At 69.1% G+C, this 17,824-nt stretch overlaps 2 protein-coding genes across 12 annotated transcripts; both read left to right on the top strand.

Annotated features, from left to right (window-relative positions):
- Positions 1-188: 188 nt before the first annotated feature.
- PLEKHG5 (pleckstrin homology and RhoGEF domain containing G5) lies at positions 189-13,548 on the top strand. 10 transcript variants are annotated; one of them, XM_049812547.1, is made up of 22 exons: positions 189-479; positions 4,268-4,344; positions 6,405-6,534; positions 6,679-6,781; positions 6,862-6,922; positions 7,026-7,117; positions 7,196-7,332; positions 7,410-7,558; positions 9,137-9,322; positions 9,506-9,676; positions 9,752-9,847; positions 9,941-9,991; positions 10,108-10,257; positions 10,336-10,446; positions 10,516-10,665; positions 10,752-10,889; positions 11,052-11,171; positions 11,272-11,404; positions 11,476-11,591; positions 11,663-11,808; positions 11,883-12,692; positions 12,805-13,548. In XM_049812547.1, the coding sequence occupies exons 3-22, from the start codon at positions 6,492-6,494 to the stop codon at positions 12,812-12,814; spliced, it is 2,973 nt and encodes a 990-aa protein (XP_049668504.1). In that variant the 5' UTR covers positions 189-479; positions 4,268-4,344; positions 6,405-6,491; the 3' UTR covers positions 12,815-13,548. The 10 variants fall into 10 exon arrangements, with proteins under 10 accessions (XP_049668504.1, XP_049668663.1, XP_049668158.1 ...); XM_049812706.1 differs by lacking the exon at positions 189-479 and adding an exon at positions 1,314-1,332; XM_049812201.1 differs by lacking the exon at positions 189-479 and adding an exon at positions 2,034-2,441.
- Positions 13,549-13,808: 260 nt separating this feature from the next.
- TNFRSF25 (TNF receptor superfamily member 25) lies at positions 13,809-17,572 on the top strand. Of its 2 annotated transcripts, XM_049808719.1 has the most exons (7): positions 13,809-14,102; positions 15,740-15,935; positions 16,038-16,169; positions 16,250-16,402; positions 16,491-16,572; positions 16,670-16,731; positions 16,817-17,572. In XM_049808719.1, the coding sequence occupies exons 1-7, from the start codon at positions 14,073-14,075 to the stop codon at positions 17,443-17,445; spliced, it is 1,284 nt and encodes a 427-aa protein (XP_049664676.1). In that variant the 5' UTR covers positions 13,809-14,072; the 3' UTR covers positions 17,446-17,572. The 2 variants fall into 2 exon arrangements, with proteins under 2 accessions (XP_049664676.1, XP_049664667.1); XM_049808710.1 differs by having other exon boundaries at positions 15,740-16,169.
- The last annotated feature ends 252 nt before the right edge of the window (positions 17,573-17,824 follow it).

Here is a 17,824-nt window from a genome sequence, read left to right on the forward strand (position 1 = left end):
CTTTCTCTTCCTGCGTGACCGCAGATACAGCCGCTGGAGGGAGTCCCCTGCTCTGTCACACCTCGCTGTGGTGACGGCCCCATGCAGCCCTCTGCGGCTGGTGACACTGGTGCTTTATTCTGTCTTGTGGCTGCTCTGGCCACATACCCTGCTGCTACAGTTTACGTTCAGCGCCTTGAGCGCGGGTCTGGGAAGAGCTCTGGGTCTGTCTCAAATGTGTTGCCCAGCTCTGTCTGAATAGGTTGTGCTACGGCTAGAGGCTAAAATGGGACAGAAGTGGGGAGGAACTTGTAACCCACGATCTGTGCGGACCACTGGGGTGCTTGGTCTTGCCTGACTCGTTACCTGGTCTGTGCCCCACTGGGAAAGACTAGAACTTTTTTTTTTTTTTTTTTTTTTTTTACACCCCCCCCCAGCTCTTTTGTTGGGGCAGCAGTTTGGTCTGGAGTGAAGATGAGGTTGGTGGGAGTCACACAGAGGTGAGTGAGCATCTCAGGCTGAGTTGAGGACCTCTTTGGGAAAACCACTTCTGAATGGGTAATATCGGCACATCAGGCATTTAATGGATCCAAGACTGCAAAAATAACCGGACTTCTAACAGCTGTTCCTGATGTGACATGGCCCTGCCCTGCTCATGTCTCAGAGCAGGGGGACAGTCTGGCCTGGGGGTCTGCAGCGCCCCGAGATGGGTGCCCGTTCAGACCCCTTGCAGCCAGGTTTCTCGTGCGGAGGAAGGAGGGATGCAGTGGGCATGCCGCTCGATGCTCGGTCTTTTCAGCTGGTGGCTGCTGTGGGCGTGAGTAATCCACAAAAAATGCTTTTATCTGGTTTGCAAGGAGAGTTCCTAGCACTCTGTGTACCTACCTGTAAACGAACAAATTAAATGGGATGACTGATGGGGAGGGGACAGAGCTGGAGAGGAGCTGTGAGGGGCTGTGTGGGGTTGCTGCCTTTTAAAGAGTTAAAGCTTTAACTTAATCCAGGCCTAATTATCCCCATCTGGCTGGGTCTGGCAGCACAGGAAGGACTTGGCTGGCAACCTGGCCTGCACAGTGGCTAAAATAAATACAGGGGCCGCCATCGTGCAGCCAGGGGGAAAATCCTGGGTGGGGCGAGGCGGGAGTTCAAGTCTCGGGGGATCGGGTGGAAAAGGCACTGGGAAAGGTGAGACAGGCGAGTGGTACGGGTGAGATGCCCGGTGCCGAAAACCCCCCAGGGCTGAGCATCCCCCTCTGTGCTGTCACCGGCCCCCCAGCATCTGCCTCACCTGGCCGAGGGTGACGGACCCGGCACTGGCCGAGCGGGGCTCCCCTTGTCAGAGCCGGGGGACAAGTGAGTAACCCCCATGCGCCTGTGCCGAGCCTCGAGTGTCTGGCTGGGGACTTCGGAGTGTAAACCTTGGCGTAGCATCCTGCTGGTGAGGGTGGGAGCACTCGGTACTTCGATCGATAGGAAATGGGTTACTTAGCACTTCAAACGTCAAGGATGTGCTAAATAAAGCAGGACTTATTTATTTTTTTTTACTATGTTAGCATCTATTAACTTTGCAGCATTGATTTCTTTTTTAGTTTCTGGCTATCTTTTCTGGCAAAGGGCACCTAGAAGCAGCAAAAGTGTGGGGAGCACGTGGCGCCTTCGGGACAAGATGCTGTTGATGCCGATGACTTTGGGGGCTGGGATGGTCTCAGCCCACCTGATTGTCCCGCGTGGTGTTTTGGTTTTCCCCGTTTTAGGGAGGGGTTTGCATGAGGCAGGACAGAGGTGCTGTCCTTTGCTGCCTTTGTGGGTTTTAAGGCCTACCTGGTGCTTTCCCATTTACTCGGGTTTAGCAGGGGGGAAAACCCCCCAAAGACCCCTGGCTTTCCCCGCGTGGACTGGGGGCCCCCAGTGTGTCCGCAAGCGCAGGGGTGCAGCCGGGGCCCAGGGCGGTGCATTCCTGCTCCCCCAAAAGCTGTCCGACGGCAGAGCCGCCGAACAGCCCCCCTCTTCATGCCGATTATTTTAATCACAAGCACGTCTTGTCTCCGCGGCCGAATGTCTTTCATAGACGGCGGAAAGTGAAATTTGTGCAATGTCCGTAGGAGGCTGAAGAAAGGCCCTTTGTGTGCCCCCCGCGCGGGCGCTGGGCAGCCTCCAGCGGCACCCTCCGCAGCCCCGCAGCTCCCGGCCGCCGGCCTGAATGCGCCGCTTGTCCGGAGACCGGGATCCGCTCTTAAAGCCGGAGCCGGGCTCCCCGGGTTAGTCCCACCGGTGGCCCCGGCGGGGCGGGCACGGCTCCGGGGGGGCCCCCCCCGGCCGCGACCCCAGGATGTTTCTATACTGGAAGAAGCGGGGCGCCTACGAGCTGGAGGCTTTGCCCGCCGGGCTGGCAGGGCTGGAGTACGGGGCGGTGGAGCGCTTCTCCTGGAGCTCCAGCCTGGACATCAGCGAGGAGCTCGGGGGTAGGTGGCCGGGGGGCTGCGGGGGGCCGGCAGGCTGCGGACAGCCGCGCTCGGCCAAAAACCTCCAGCCCTGGCAACAAGGGTGAGGGTCTGGGAGAAGCTCTGGCAGGAGCGGGGATGCTGCTGGGATGCTGTGGGGAAGGCAGTGAGGGTGCTGCAGCGATGAGACGGGGAGAATGCTGCAGGTGCAGCCGGGGAACGCTCAGTAAACGGCCCTGTGCCACCGGCACCGCTCCTTCCGGCTCAGGCATCTGAAACGGCGAGCTGCCACCGTGCGCTCTGGTGCAAGGACGGTCCGGTTTCAAACTCGTTTGCCGTCACCGTCACCGTGAGAGCCGGGCGTGATAACGCAGCCCGTGGCACCAGGAAGAGGAGGAGGCGACCGGCAGGGGAGAGGAGCTGGTGGGGACAGGATCCCTCCTCCAGCCCCCAAAGCGTCCGGTGGGGAGCCGGACACCCTCCTGCCTCTGCCAGAAACTGGGGCTCCCTCTGCACCTTCCCTGCCGAGGAGCTCCCACCAGCACGCCTAAGGCCCTAGTGCGCGCGTGACCTGCTGCCAGGGTCACCGGTTGGGAAAAGCCACGCGGCTGTGGCCACGGCACGGGGCTGGTCCTCGGCACTGCTGGCTGCTCCAGCCAACCTTGAGATTTTGGTGAGTTTGGAAAACTTTCCCTTGGGTGCGTGAAAGAATCCCTCGTTTGTTTCTGTTATTATTCCCGATAGGTCAAGTGAAACGGCAGCGGCGGGGGGCGGGGGGCTGGCCCAGCCCGGCGGGCGCTGCGGGGCAGCCACGGGGACAGAGCCCTCATTGTGCTTCTGCCGCGGGGGCAGCGCGGTGGCCCCGGTTCCCAGCCCTCTCCTGGGGGGCGGCGAGCCGAGCCCTGCCCGGCTGCTCCTGCGCCGTCGTCCAGCAGCGCCCACCTGCACCCGGGCTCGCCTCCTGGCTGGGAGCTGGGGCAGCCGGCGCTGCTCCGGATCGCCTCCCCCTCTCCAGGCAGAAGCGGCAGCTTTTTCGGCACTGCCCCAAAAGGCGGTTTTTCCCGCAGACTGAGTCTAACCCCGGCCTTGGCCACGGTCCCGCTCGGGCCGGCGTGGATGCTGTTTTTGTTGGCAGGAGGAATGCGGGAGAGGGGAGCGGCGCGGCGGGGGAAGACCCTGTGCCGGCTGCCCTGCTGCTGGGGCTGGTGCGGTCGTGCTGTCCGGTGCGGCCGTGCCGCCTGGCCTCCCCATGGCCCCTGCGTCGGCTCGGTGCCCAGCAGGACAGCTTCCCATCGGAGCGTCCCTGCCCTGCAGGAGGGTGTTCGTGCAGCTCGTTTGCTGCAAGTGGCCGGAGTCTGTTATTTTTAAACAATTAGATGCGACGTGTAACAAAAGCCTTCAAAATAGGATTTGTCCCTAAGGCCGATTTAACTGTCAAAGCTTAAAGTGCCTCCTAAGCCCTGTTGGGGGCTGGCAAGCGGCAGATTTAGCGTTCCTGCCACAGCCCAGGTCTGTGCCGGCCCCGGGGCAGCTGGGGCAGGTCCGTGTCCTGATCCTGCGACTTGGGGCGCCGGGCAGTAGGTGCTGGATCCTGACGCTGCGGGATGCACGGCGCCTTCCCCCAGCGGGGATGCAGCGTTGGCTCTTGGGCATGGGGTTTCATCCCCCTGGATGGCCTGTGGGGCAGGCAGGAGCAGGCATCCCCAGCCTCGGCTTTGCCAAGCTCTTAAACCCAGGGTTTGCGGTGTGGGAGCCTCGGCGCTGCCCCACTGCGTGGGCAGGGCTGGGAGCGGGACTGGAGGGGACTCCCCGGGGCACGCCGGCACTGACCTCCCTCTCTCCCACAGCCGAGCCGTGCCCACCAGAGGAGACGGTGCTGCGCTGCCAGAACCCCAACTGCACCGGCGAGAGGAGGGCGGCCAAGGTGGGTCCCTGTGGGGGTGGTGGGCGGTGAGTGCCGGGCAGCTGCCTTCTGCTGCTGCCTGGCGTTGGTCTCGTGGGTGAGAAGGGGCAGCCGGTGGATCTGCCCGACCTGCCGCTCCACAAAGCTCCCCTGGCACGGCCAGCAGCCCCCCACCAGCCACGTGCCCCCTGGCCCGTGCTGGGTATGCAGTCCCTGGTGCTGTCGTGGTCCTGCCGGCATTTAATGGTATGGAGGTAGCTTGCCCGTTTCCCCTAGCTAGTGTGATTCGGGCTAATCCGCTCCAGCCCGTCTGTCCCCTGCTTGCTAACATGACGCCAGAGCGGATTTAGGGTCCCTTCTCTCCCACCGGCTGGCCAGGTACGGGTCTGGCCTGGACCGATGCGCCGGCTCCTGGTGAGCCCCTGGAATTCCTGTGCTGGGCCACAGGAGGTGTCTTTCTGGTGCAGCGGGCAGGACGGTAGCCGGGCTACGCCGGGAGGTGTGCCGCTGCGCTTTGTTTGCACAGCTGGGGTGGCAGGGCCAGTGCTGCCGGGGGCAGACGTGGCGCTGGGCTACGGCCACGCCAGGGCACGGCTGGGACCGCCAGGAGGGACCCACCGGGGCCACCCTGCCGCCGTCACAAGAGACCCCCAACAGCGCCCAGCAGGTAGTGTGGGGCGGGGGGTGGTCCTGGCAGGGCTGGGACTCATCCTGCCGTGGCACGGAGCTGCATCGCATCCCCCCTCGCTTAGCGGTGCAGCTGCCGAGGGCGAAGGTGCCGTGTGCCGGGAGCGTGGTGGGGCCAGGAGCTGGGAGCTGATCCCTGAGGTGGGCAGACAGGTTTGGGTGTTATCCCGTGGGGACGAGCCCAGGGCTGAGCCGCCAGCACAGGGTGGGTGGGCAGCCCTGCATCCCGGTGGGACGGCTGCTAAGGACCCCGTGGGATGCGCACCGAGCGAGCGCCGGCCGCGGTCGCTGCCTGGAGTCCACGGCCACGCTCCCTGTCTCGCAGGTGCCACGATGGCCGTGAGGGTGTTGGGCTTGGGGCACGTGGTGGGAGAGCAGGAGGGCTGGGGCCGGGGGCAGGGAGCATCCTGGACAGGGCTGGTGTGTCGCTGGGGCCGGGGCTTTCTCGTGGCCCGGGGTAGGACACCGGTGGGTGCCGCGGCAGCGGGTGCTGCGGAGGCACCGGCGGCTCCTCGGGGAGCGCGCGGGTGGCGGGAGCGCGTCAGCTCTGACCTCAGCAGCGCCGGGAGAAAGGAGGGCAGGAAGCGGGGGCGGCCGGAGCTGCACGGGCGCTTCCTCCTTCCAGCGGCACGGTGCGCAGCAGGCAAGCCCGGGCAGGGCTCGCTACTCCTCGCACCTCTCCGCATGCAGGGTGGCAATGGGGGTCCTGCACGGGGATGGGGACGTGCCAGCAGTGCAGCGGGGCTCACCGGCAGTGGCCGATGGCACTGCAGTGCCCAATAGCGGGGCCAGCTGGACCCCCCAGCCAGGCGGGCACTGGCCGGGGGTCACGGGCCGTGTACCGCGCTGGGGGCCCAGCCGGGGGTTTAAAAATAACCCGCTGTGAATGCCCGGTGGGGCTGGGGCTGGGGCCGCGGCCGGCACACAATCGGAGGAAACGCGCCGGCTTCGAGCATTGTTTCACCACAGACGCTCGCTTCCTCTGTCCCGCTGCAGGGACGCTGCTCTCGCCAGCACAAAGGGGCCGCGGTGCGGGAGGGCGGCCTTCCCCGGCACCCGGCAAGGTGCGGGTGGCACGGGCACAGGTGGCTGTCCCCCAACTCCCCCTCTGTGCCTAGGCACGCACAGCCCTCCCAGGGTCCCTGCTCAGCGCGGTGGAGCGGGGAGGGGGCTCTGCGGTGCAGGACCCCCTGCCTTGTGGCCATCTCCTGCTCATGCTGCTTTCCCTGTGCCCGCTCTGGCCTCGACGCTGCCCGCGACCGGTGTGCCAGCAGCGGATGGGGATGGGAAGGGGGGGACACAGCTGCTCGTGGTGCTGCCCGTCCCTCCCACCGGCGTGCCATTGCCGGCAGCCCCCGGTGCAGCCCGTGCCCGGCTGACGAGTGCGCCCGCAGGTATGCCACCACGTGGAGTGCCAGCAGCTGAACAGCAGCGGTCCCCTCAGCCTGTGTGAGCTCTGCGACGGCCGCCTCCATGGCGCCATGCACTTCGACGGCCATATCCGCTTCGACCTGCCCCTGCAAGGTGAGCAGGGCTGGATGCGGCCGGCACCGCTGCTCCCAGTGGCTCTGTAGCATTGGGATGTGCTCAGGGCTGGGAGTGGGATGCGGCCAGAGCCGGCACGGGGCTGGGGGTGCCGGCGCAGCCCAGCTCGACGCCCGTTTGCAGGCTCCATCCTGGCCCGCAACATGTCGACGCGCTCGTGCCCCCCACGCACCAGCCCTGCCTCTGACGTGGAGGAGGAGGAGGAGGGACTGGCGGATAGCAGAGGGTGAGCCCCCGGCCCCGCGCGTCCCCTCTGCTTCCCCAGCCCGCGGCGTCCCCGTCACCCTGCCTGCCCTGTGCCCGCAGGGAGCGGAGGAGCTCGGCGCTGAAGCTGCCCAAGAAGAAGGCTCGGCGCAGGCATACGGATGTAAGGCACCAGCCCCTCTCCCCGGGGCGCTCGGCAGGGCAGCGGCATGGCCCCAGGCCGGGCGGGAGGGACCCCTGGGTGAGCGGCTGCCGCCTCCCCCCAGGACCCCAGCAAGGAGTGCTTCACCCTGAAGTTCGACCTCAGCGTCAACATCGAGGCGGAGATCGTGCCAGCCGCAAAGAAGAAGTCTCTGGGGTGAGTCTGTTGGGGACAGATGCAGGGACCGGTGCGGGGACAGACGTGGAGATGGACATGGGGCTCCTGTCCCCGCAGGGAGGTGCTGCTGCCAGTCTTCGAGAGGAAGGCGATCGAGCCGAGCAAGGTGGACATCTTCCTGGACCAGTCCCACACGCCACTCTCCCTCCAGTTCGAGGCGTACCGCTTCGGGGGGCACTACCTGCGGGTAAAAGGTGCGGCAGGGGCCCAGCGGGAGGCTTGGCTGCCCTGGGGGCTCCCGGGGGACTCTGACTGCTTGATGCTCCTGCAGCCAAGCCTGGGGATGAGCTGAAGGTGGAGCAGGCGGCACGGGATGCCAGGTCGGCCAGCTTGCCCCTCCTGCACCCTGCCAGCCCCGCCGCACTCCTTGGGCCGGCGCCGGAGCCCATGCCAGGACGCCCGGAGGGCACCGACAGCCTGGTGAGTGCTAGTGCCAGCCCTGGGGAGGGGAACTGGGGAGCGGCTGGTGGGCCGTGGGATCCCCCTGTAGCCGTCCTTGCTGGGAAGATGGGGACATGGGGCACTGGCACGGCATCTCCCGGATGGCCTTGTGGGGCGTGGGCTGAAGATCCCCCTGGAGTCCCAAAGAGCCGGTTTGTCTCCTCGCTGTGCCATGCCGGTTGTGCTGTGGTGGCAGTGCATGGGCAGCGCGCCCGTGCCAGGCGTGGCAGCTCAGCCGGTGGCACCGGCCCTGCAGCCGTGCCACGTACAGGCTGGCACCAGAGCAAAGGCAAAGAGGAGCCCCGGCAGCCCCAGCGATGGCAGCCGCTCGGTGCCGCCCCGGCCCTGTGGCTCTCCCTGGCCGCCAGTCCTCCTCTCGCCGCGGTGCCTGACAGCTGCTGAGCACAGCTCGGTCCTGCCCCGTGGACCCTGGCCCCAGATAAGCCGTGGGACCGGGCTGGCTGCCACTCCCCACGGCAGCAGGCTGCCACACTCACAGGGAGCAGCTCCAGGGGGGCCGGTGGGGACGAGGTGGTGCTCAGCCCCGCGCCGGTCAGCCCCCGAGGGTGGCAAGCTGGCCGCGTGGCCGGGGCTGGTGGCCGCCCGCATCCAGCACTACAACACCTGGCTGCGGGACCGGCACAGCCCCGGCGGGGCGGGGGGGCCAGCGGGCAACCAGCCGCCCCTGCGGGGGTCTCGGCCCCCGCCGCCTTCCCGGCAGCAGGCAGGAGCTGAGCCATGCCAGGGCGATGGGGCCGGCAGCGGCCGGGGTCCCTGGGGACCCGGCGGCACGGTGAGTAACGGCGATGGTGCCCACGGTGGCTGTCCCCACCTGGGTCTGCGGACAGGGCAGGGTGCGGGGCTGTGCCGGCGGTGGTGGCGGCAGCATGCCGTATCCCGTGGCTCAGTGGCAGGCAGGGAGCCCCGGCCCTGCTGCCTTTTGTGCCAGGGCAAGGAGATGGCAGCGGCCGTGTCCCGGCACGGCCCAGGGATACGTGGGGAGGCAGCCAATGCAGCGGTGCCCAGGCCAGTAGGAGCCGCTTGGCCGTGACCCAGCTCTTGCGGTCAGCCGGGGGGCTTTGATCTCTGCCGGTGAATTGTTCGGCTCTGGTTAGCTTATCTGGTGAGGAGGGAAATAAGGTTTTCGGCGCTGGCCCCACCTCCTTTTGTTTCGGAGGAGCCCGGCCGCAGCCTGCCCGGCTCCGGCTCCGCTGTCCGAGCTGGGAGCGCGGCTAGGCGGGCGGCTTGGCCAGGGTGCTGCACCCCATGGGATGCCCTGAGGCTGCCGGGACCGCTTGCCCGCGACCAGCCGGGCTCGGCCAGGCAGCGCCCGGGGCCCCGCGCCCCCAGGATGCAGGTAGGCAGGTCAGTGCGGGCAGGGGATCGTGGCCGGGGGGACCCCGCTGCCTGCGCGTGCCATCGGGGTGTCTGTCCGTCCCACGGGCGCTCGAGGTCAGCCTTGCTGTAGCATCGCACCGCGCCGTGCTGCTGTCCCCACCCCAGTGGCACAGCTGTGCCAGGCGCTGACCCTGGGGGCACCGGCTGTCCCCGCTGCAGGCTCCGGGCCGGCGGAGGAAGAACATGACGGAGTTCCTGGGGGATTCCAGCATCCCCAGCCCTGAGCCGACCTTGCACGGCGGTGGCTCTGTGCCTGCCAATGGCACCGACACCTGGAAGAACCGTGCTGCTAGCCGCTTCAGTGGCTTCTTTGGCTCCGGCACCAGCGCCGGCTCCTTTGGGCGGGTAGGTGGGACGTGGGCTCGGGGAGGGGGCGCGGGAGCTGCTCGCGGCTATGCTGGGGAGCTGGGATGGGTCCCCTGGGGCTCGAGCACCCCCCCCCCCAGCTCTGCGGGCAGGGTGAGGGGGTCCGTGGCACATCTCCACCAGCCCCCCGCCCAGCCGCTCTGCCCCCCCACTTTCGGCCAGGAGACGGAGAAGCTGGAGCAGCTGGCGAGCAGGCTGCACGCCTACGGCAGCTTCGGGCTGCCCAAGCTGCCGCCCCAGCTCTGCTTCGACCGCGACTCCTGGGAGGAGGACGGGGACGAGGCCGGGCTGGTGCTGGAGGACAGCTGGCAGCAGATCATCCGGGGAGCGGAGGTAGGGTTGAGGGGTCCGGGGGGCCGCGGTGGCTCTGCCCAGCCACCGGCGCAGCGCTGACGCTCAGCCCAACAGGCCCTGTCGCGCCGGCAGTGCCACCAGCAGGAAGCCATCTGGGAGCTGCTGCACACCGAGGCCACTTACATCCGCAAGCTCAAAGTCATCACCGACGTGAGTGCCGGCGGCAGCCGCGCTGTGCTGCGCTGCGGCAGGGGGCCGGGGGCCGCGGCTGCACCCCACCGGCTCCCCGCTCTGTCCCCGCAGCTCTTCCTCTGCTGCCTGCTGAACCTGCAGGAGTCGGGGCTGCTCTGCGAGGTGAGCAGTGGGGGGGGGCTGCGGGGATGCCCTGGGACGGGGATGGGACCTCAGTCTGGCCACGCTGGCGAGGTGAGGGTGCCGTCCCCAGGCAGCTGCCTGCCTCACACCTGCAGGTGGACGCCGAGCGGCTCTTCAGCAACATTGGCGAGATCATCCGGCTGCACCGCGAGCTGTGGCGTGGCGTCATGGCCCCGGTGCTGGCCAAGGCACGCCGGACCGGGGCACTGCTCGACCCCGTTGACTTCCTTGATGGCTTCAAGATGGTGAGCGGAGACCCGGTGCTGCAGCGGGGGACCGTGCCACACCGCGCCCCGCGGTGACTCCTGCCTTGCGTTTCCCAGTTCGGCTCCCTCTTCAAGCCCTACGTGCGGTACTGCATGGAGGAGGAGGGCTGCATGGAGTACATGCGGGCGCTGCTGCGGGACAGTGAGCTCTTCCGTGCCTACGTGACGGTAAGGCGAGCGGCTGGGGCCGGGCCTGGGGCCGGGGCTGGGGCCGGGGCTGACGCCTGCGTGCCGCAGTGGGCCGAGAAGCACGAGCAGTGCAGCCGCCTGAAGCTGAGCGACATGCTGGTGAAGCCCCACCAGCGCCTCACCAAGTACCCGCTGCTCCTCAAGTCCGTGCTGAAGAAGACAGACGACACGCGCGCCCGCGATGCTCTCACCACCATGGTAGGGGGCCGGGGGCACAGGGTGGTGGGGCGCGGCATGGGGTGGTAGCCCCTGGCCCCTCGAACCCACCTCCACCCCGGCTGCAGATTTGCTCCGTGGAGCGCTTCATCAACGATGTCAACTCGCGGATGCGCCAGCGGCAGGAGCGGCAGCGCCTGGCCGCCATCCTCAGCCGCATCGACGCCTACGAGGTGGTGGAGGGCAGCACGGATGAGGTGGACAAGGTAGGCTGGGCACGGCGGACCTGCGATGCCACGCCGCCTCAGGCCACGCTGCCTCATACTATGTCCTGCTACCCATGCCATACCGAGTTATGCCACCCCATGCCACGCTACCCCGTGCCACCCCATGCCGTGTCTGGCACTGACACCGGGGGCTCCCGACAGCTGCTGAAGGAGTTTCTGCGGCTGGACCTGACGGCCCCCATCCCCGGCACCTCCCCGGAGGACACCCGGCAGCTCCTCCTCGAGGGCGGCCTGCGGATGCGGGAAGGTAAAGACAGCAAGGTGAGGACCGCGGGGGACGGGGAGCCTCGGCCCCGGCCCCTGCCCGCCTGCCCCTGCCCGCTGTGCCGGCTGGCGCCCACGGCCCTGCTCTCGCCCCCAGATGGACGTCTACTGCTTCCTCTTCACCGACCTCTTCCTCATCACCAAGCCCCTCAAGAAGGCTGAGCGCACCAAGGTGGTCCGGCAGCCCTTGCTGGTGGACAAGGTCGTCTGCCGGGAGCTCAGGGACCCGGGTGAGTGGTGCTGGGGGTGAAGGGGGCTGCGGGGGGGTCCCTGGACGCCGCTTGACGGCTCCTGCCCACAGGCTCCTTCCTCCTCATCTACCTGAACGAGCTGGGGAGCGCCGTGGCCGCCTACACCTTCCAGGCCAGCGGGCAGTCGCTGTGCCGCAGCTGGGTCGAGGCGGTGCGCAATGCCCAGGTGAGGGGCGCGGGGGGCGGCTGGGGGTCTCGCGGGCGCCCCGTGCCTCTCTGATGCCTCCCCCTCCCCAGAACCTGCTGCAGCGGCTGCGGCAGCGCCGGCGCCTGGGGGAGGAGGAAGAGGAGGAGGAGGAAGAGGACGGCGAGAGCGGCGCCTCGGCTGCCAGTTCACCCACCGTCATGCGCCGCAGCAGCGCCAGCCCGGACTCGCAGTGGTGGTAGGGAGCGAGAGGGGGGCCCCTGCACACCCCCAGCCTGGCACGGCCCCCTCCTTACCCTGCTGCCCCCGCAGCCCCTCCGATGGCTCCACCGAGACCCTCGCCGTGGTGGTGGCAGCAGACGGCGGTGGCGGCGAGCTCTCCTCCCCAGACTGGGACACGGGGCCCTTCGGCTCGACCTCGGACGGCTCGTCCGTCGGCACCGGCACCTCCATCGGCACCGGCGCCTCTGCCGACACCTCCACCTCTGCCGAGACCCCCACCCGGGAGCTGCCGGCGGGCGCCCTGCCTGTACCCCTGCCCCATGGCGCAGCCCCCCCGGCCGGCGGCTGCCGCTCATCTTCCATCGACAGTGCCTACGGCACGCTCTCACCCACCTCCCTGCGGGACTTCAGCCAGCAGCCGGAGGGGTTGGCCGAGGAGGGGCGGGAGCCCCCCACGGCCCCCCGGCCACCCCCGGCCCCCCGGCCCCCCTCGCCCCGGCTGCGCCGCCGGCTGCCCGTGCAGCTCCTGCCCTGCCCGGCCAGGGTGCTCAAATCCAAGTCGGAGGCCAGCCTGCCCCAGCTCTTGCCCCCCGGCCCCCCGGCCCCCCTCAGCCAGAGCCGCAGCCTCTCTGACCTCTGCGCCAGCCCCCCCCGGACTAGCCAAGCCCCTGGCCCCCCGGCTGCCCCCAGCAGCAGCGGCAGCTCCACCTCGGAGCTGTCGGAGCCGGAGGAGCCGGCGGAGAGCCCAGCATCCCTCCCCGGGGAGCTCAGTCGCGATCCACCGCCCGCTGCCCGCCGGACCCTCTCGGACCCGCAGTCGGCACAGCACCGCAAGCTGACGCTGGCGCAGCTCTACCGGATCCGGACCACGCTGCTGCTCAACTCCACGCTGACTGCCTCGTAAGTACGCTCCTGCCTGCGTGCTGCTGGACGATGCTCTGGCTCTCCCGGTTGCTCGCCAGGGGCCAGGTCCCACTGCAGAGGGCATTTCTCCCCACTCTGTGCCTTGCAGGGAGGTCTGAGAGCTGCCGGCACGGTAAGGACGGACAGGCGGACATACCGAGGAGCTGCTGCCACTTCTAACTGTAGCGTGACGCTGGGGCCGGGCAGAGCAGGCCCTGGGATGCCGCGCCTGCGGGGACACGGAGGGGGATGCAGACCGGTCCCCTCGGCGAGGATGTGCCCCGGGCATGGCAGCGCGGGGGGGAAGGCTGCCCGCTTCTCCCCAGAGCGGGGACAGACATGGCACACGGCTCGTGCCGAACCCTTGTTCGCAGAGATGAGGGTTGGTGGCCGGGGCCCAGCTGCCCCGTGGGGCGTTGGGCAGGGGGTCCCAGGGACATGGGGGGCTGTGGGGGGGGGCGCGGGGCAGCTCCTGTGGGCGAGGAAGGGATGATGACGTCGGTGGTGGTGAGCGGGGAAGGTGCCGAGAGGGACACGGTGCCGGCGGCACGGTGCTGCGGGTGGCGCGGGGAGGAGACTGGGGCTGGCGGCAGGAGGGGACGGAGCTGGGCTGGGGGGGGGGGGCAGTGGCCCCAGGGTCCGGCGGGAGCAGGGTTTGCCCTGTGGGGTGGGATGGGCGGCAGCAGACGGCAGTGCCCGGGGCCGGAGCGTGGGAGCCACGGGGGGACGTGGCGGCAGCCGGAGCGCCAGCTGTCGTCCCGTGCCAGGCTGCGCTCTGCGTCTCGGCCAAGCAATAAACCCAGCTGGTGCGCTCTCGTGCCCACCTCGCCTCTCCTTCGGCCGCAGCGGCACCCTACGGCTGGGCAGCACTGGGGTGGGCGCGTGGCATGGCTGAGGGACCCCTGCCGGGGCAGGCACCGCAGTGAGTCTGGGGGTGGCTCCAGCCTCGGTGCCCCAGGATTTGGGGTGGGGATGGAGCCCGGGGGGGGCAGATCAGCACTGCGCCCCGCACCCCGTCCCAGCCACGGTGGGTCCGTGCCAGCGGGAGAGGGAGGGCGGCGGCCGGGCGGCCTGCGGCGAGGCGGCGCAGGTCCCTCCCGCGCCCGGCGCTCCCGTCATGTGGTTTCACACCCCCTGGACTTACTTCCAAAAAAGCATTTCCTCCTGCTGCGGTCGGGTGTAAAAGCCTGTGTGGGGAGGGCTGGTGCTCACTTACCACGCGTCACGCTCTGCCGGTGGCGGCAGCGGCGGCAGCGGCGGCGGCAATGGGGTGCTGGGGCACCCTGCCTGCACGCTGAGCTGCCCTGACACCCCGCTGCGTCCCCTGCCCCAGTCCTCTTGCCGCCCCGGCATGACCCAGCCACATTGGCTGCAAGGATGAAGCGCTGCTGTCCGGGGGTGGCTTGGGTGAGTGCAGCGGTGCCGGTGTCCCGCGGACCCCTGGCACCGATGGTGGGGTGCGCCGTGGCCGTGGCCACAGGGGGTCTGGAGGCGGGGGGGGGGGGGTTAGCCTAGCGCCAAGTGTGCCGAAAACGCTCGCGCCCCCCCTGGCTAAACACCTGGGACTGGGGTCTGCCTTGCCAAAGCTCCTGCAGCGTGGCACGGCCACGGGGACCACAGCTGTGGCACAGCCACGAAGACTGCAGGCGCAGCCACGACGCCTGGGGAACCGTGGGCTCCACCACGGGGCCACAGGCAGGGGCACTGCTAAGGGGATCGGCTGTGCCGACAGCCTGCAGGCGCGCATCGGGGCTGCCGGCGGTGGCAGCTGCTGGGGGCGGGCAGGCGGCCGCGGCGGCGCATGGCACCAGGGCCGCGTTATGGGCAGGGGTGGTGGTTGTGCGGCACGGGAAGCGGTGGCTTGCCCCGCCACGCAGCCAGCGGTGGGATAGCACCTGCGCCGATGGCTCCCCTGCCCGCAGGGCACCTGCTCCCCGTGCTGGGGAAGGGGGCAGCTGCCTGCGTGCAGGCAGGGCGTGCAGGCAGGGCATGCAGGCAGGGTGTGCAGGCAGGGCCCCACCATAGGAAGGTCGTGCTTCGGCGGTGACTCAGACGTGCCGCTGGCAGCCAGGGCCGAGGCGGCCGCCCCGATATGCCAGCGACGCTCTGCAAGTGGGGCGGCTCATGCGCGGTTTCCAGTCTGCCGGTGGTGGCGGGTTTAATAGAAAATGATTCAGCTGCCGTAATCGGGGCCATCACGGCTGGGAAATCCAGCCCCCGGCGAGGAATCCCCTGGCTCCCTGCCCATGCCGCCGGTGCTGCGGCCCTCCCCAGGGCGGGGGGGTGCCAGCATGGGCAACCCCTCGCCGCCCCCGCCGGGGTTGTCCAGGGACCTGGGCTCCCCTGAGTACAGCACCCGGCTCCCCGGGGCGGAGGAGCGGTGACCTAGTTTGGGACACACGTACGAGGCGCGATAGCATCGGGGGGGAGCGTGAGCCGGGCACAGCTTCCTCTTGGGGAGGAAATCGCCTTCTCTGCGAGGGAGATAAACCCCAGGAAAGTCAACGTCGGCAGCCTTAACCCTCCCGTGCCTGGCTGCCGACACCTCCCCGGGCTGGCCATTGCGTGGGCAGGGCGACCGGCACCGCTGGCAGCCCGTGCACCCGGCTCCCTCATCCTGTCAACATGGTGGTGGGTAGGTGGCTGAGCATCCCGGGCCCCCTCCCCAGCCAGCCTGGCGGCACCATTGGCAGAGCACCCGAAGAGCGCCTGACAGCAGCCCCCTGGGCTCAGGGGCCAGCAGGGTGGACCCTGCTCCTGCGGTGCCAGCAGGAAGCTGCTCGCTTGGGTACGGCGGGGAAAGCGCGGCGCAGCGGCTGCCGTGGGGCATTCCCAGCCCCGAGGCCACACCTGGACAGCTCCAGGGCATGGGGCTGCAGCTCCAGCCGTCCCACTCGGCACAGGCACCGGTGTCCACGTGTCTCCGGTAGCCCAGTGTGCGTGGCTGGGAGGGTGGGGAGCGCGGTGGGAGGGCTGCCCTCCATGGGTGCACGGCTCCTGGGGCACCCCGGCTGCCTGCATCCCTGCCCTCTCCCTGCCCACAGGTGATCCTGGCAGCCCTGAGTCTGGCAGCGAGTGAATTGCAGCCTCCGGGGTGCCGGGACCACGCCATGCCGCAGGGGCAGTGGGTCCTGGTGCGACCGCCCAGCCGCCCGCGGAGGCACGCCACCAGACCTCTGTGCCCCACCGGGACGAAATGGATCGAGGGGGCTCGCCGGTGCTGCGCCCTGTGTCCTGCAGGTGAGGGCCGCCGGGCAGGCGCAGCATGGCACAGCATGCCGGGGCACACCGGGCATGTCGGCCCAGATGGCTGTGCTCCCTGTCACCCCACTGTCCCCGCAGGGACGTTCCTGCACAGCCCCTGCTTGAACCGCACCAACGACAGCGTCTGCACCCCCTGTCCCGCCGGCACCTTCAGCGCCCAGCCCAACACCTTCCCCGAGTGCCAGGCTTGCTACGAGTGCGACCGCCAAGGTGAGCTGGTGGCGCGCCGCACCACACCGTACTGTGCCGAGCCGCGCAGCGCTGCACAGTGCCGTGCCTGTCTTCCGCAGCTTTCCAGAGCGTGTTGAGCAACTGCTCGGCCACCAGCAACGTCGCCTGCGGCTGCGAGCCCGGACGCTTCCGCGACTGCCTTGACGAGCGCTGCAGCGAGTTCTCCTGCCGGCAGTGCCAGCCCTGCACCGGGCGGCTCATCCAGCGGCCCTGTGAGTGCTGCCGGCCGGCCTGCAGCGTCCCCACCGGCTGTGCTGCCTCTGGCCGTGCCGCCCTGCCTGACACTTGCCCTCTCCCCAGGCTCGGGGGCGCAGGACGCGCTCTGCGGCAGCTGCAAGCCTGAATTCTACGCCGAGGGCGGCGAGTGTCGGCCATGCAGCGCGTAAGCAGCGACCCCCTCCCCGTGCCCCAGCCGGGGACGCGTGCAGGGCGCGCGGCATGGCGCAGCACGGCGCCCACGGCTTCCTCTCTCCTCGCAGGAGCGCCCCGGAGACGTGCGGCAAGGAGTGCCAGCGGGTGTGCGGCAGCAGCGGCGGCCGAGGTGCGGGGGTGGCGGGGCCGGGTGCGGTGGCACGGGGGACGCCGCAGCGGCCGGCTGACGGGGACGCTCCCGTTCCTTTTCGCAGGCTCGGGGCTGGAGTACATCCTGCTGGCGCTCACCGGGCCCCTCTTCCTGGGTGCCCTCGCCATCTACCACAGGAGGAAGCGGCTCCGGCACGACGCCCTGGCAGACAGCCCCCTCCCCACGCTGCAGGCGGCCGCTCCCACGGCCGGGGCTGCGGCTGCGCCGTGGTACCAGGTCAGTGCCCGGGGGTGGGACGGCCTGCACTGGACCCGGCCGTGCTCCCCCCAGGTGACGGCGCTTGCCAGCAGTGTGGCGAAGCAGAGCCCCGAGCACCGGGCCTTACTGCGAGAGCAGCCCAGCGGCGTGGCGCGGCTGGGCGGCGAGGCGGAGCCGCCCGCTGCCCCAGAACCCTGCAGCACCCTGCTGCAGGGCAGCCAGCTCTACGCCGTCATCAACGCGGTGCCGGTGAGGCGCTGGAAGGAGTTCATGCGGGTGCTGGAGTTGCGGGAGGCGGAGATCGAGCTGGTGGAGCTGGAGGTGGCCCACATCCGCGACCAGCAGTACGAGATGCTGAAGCGCTGGTGCCAGCAGACCAGCGCCACACTCGACCGCGTCTTCGCTGCCTTGGAGCGCATGGAGCTGGCCGGCTGTGCCGAGGCGCTGCGCCGGAGCCTGCTGGCGGGCCCCTGACCTGCCCCGTGAAGGCACCCTGGCAGAGGGAGGTCCCGGCACCTCCCCAGCTCGCCAGGCACCTCGGGCGAGCCGTACCCCTAAGTATTGTTACTTATGCCGTGTAGACATTTTATGTCAGTTTTATGTTCCCTCCCCGCCTGCCTGCCCCCCCCTATTTATGTCCCCCTGCTCCCAGGGCCGGGGGGGGGCCCCATGCCCTGGCATGCTGGCTGCCTGGCCGCTCGCGGGACGAGCGGGCGCCGAGCCCGCCGTGAACCCATGGGATAGTTCTCGAGGCCGCCCGCTGCTGGGTGTGCCTGCCCCCGCCCCAATAAAGTGGCACGTTCTCCATCCACCGGTCCCCGGCCTCCTTCTTCCGGGGCCGTGCCGGCCTGAC

Source organism: Accipiter gentilis, chromosome 1 (genome assembly GCF_929443795.1).
Source record: "Accipiter gentilis chromosome 1, bAccGen1.1, whole genome shotgun sequence".
Lineage (NCBI taxonomy): Eukaryota > Metazoa > Chordata > Aves > Accipitriformes > Accipitridae > Astur > Astur gentilis.

What these genes read in the sequence shown, in the direction of transcription:
- PLEKHG5 (XM_049812015.1), top strand. Translation starts at nt 4,051, where the DNA reads ATGCAGCGTTGGCTCTTGGGCATGGGGTTTCATCCCCCTGGATGGCCT. An exon ending in GCAAAGAAGAAGTCTCTGGG is followed by an intron (nt 7,118 to 7,195) that starts GTGAGTCTGTTG and finishes CTGTCCCCGCAG; the next exon opens with GGAGGTGCTGCTGCCAGTCT. An exon ending in AGGCGGTGCGCAATGCCCAG is followed by an intron (nt 11,592 to 11,662) that starts GTGAGGGGCGCG and finishes CCCCCTCCCCAG; the next exon opens with AACCTGCTGCAGCGGCTGCG.
- TNFRSF25 (XM_049808710.1), top strand. Translation starts at nt 14,073, where the DNA reads ATGAAGCGCTGCTGTCCGGGGGTGGCTTGG. An exon ending in GCGGCTCATCCAGCGGCCCT is followed by an intron (nt 16,403 to 16,490) that starts GTGAGTGCTGCC and finishes CCCTCTCCCCAG; the next exon opens with GCTCGGGGGCGCAGGACGCG. An exon ending in GAGTGTCGGCCATGCAGCGC is followed by an intron (nt 16,573 to 16,669) that starts GTAAGCAGCGAC and finishes CTCTCCTCGCAG; the next exon opens with GAGCGCCCCGGAGACGTGCG.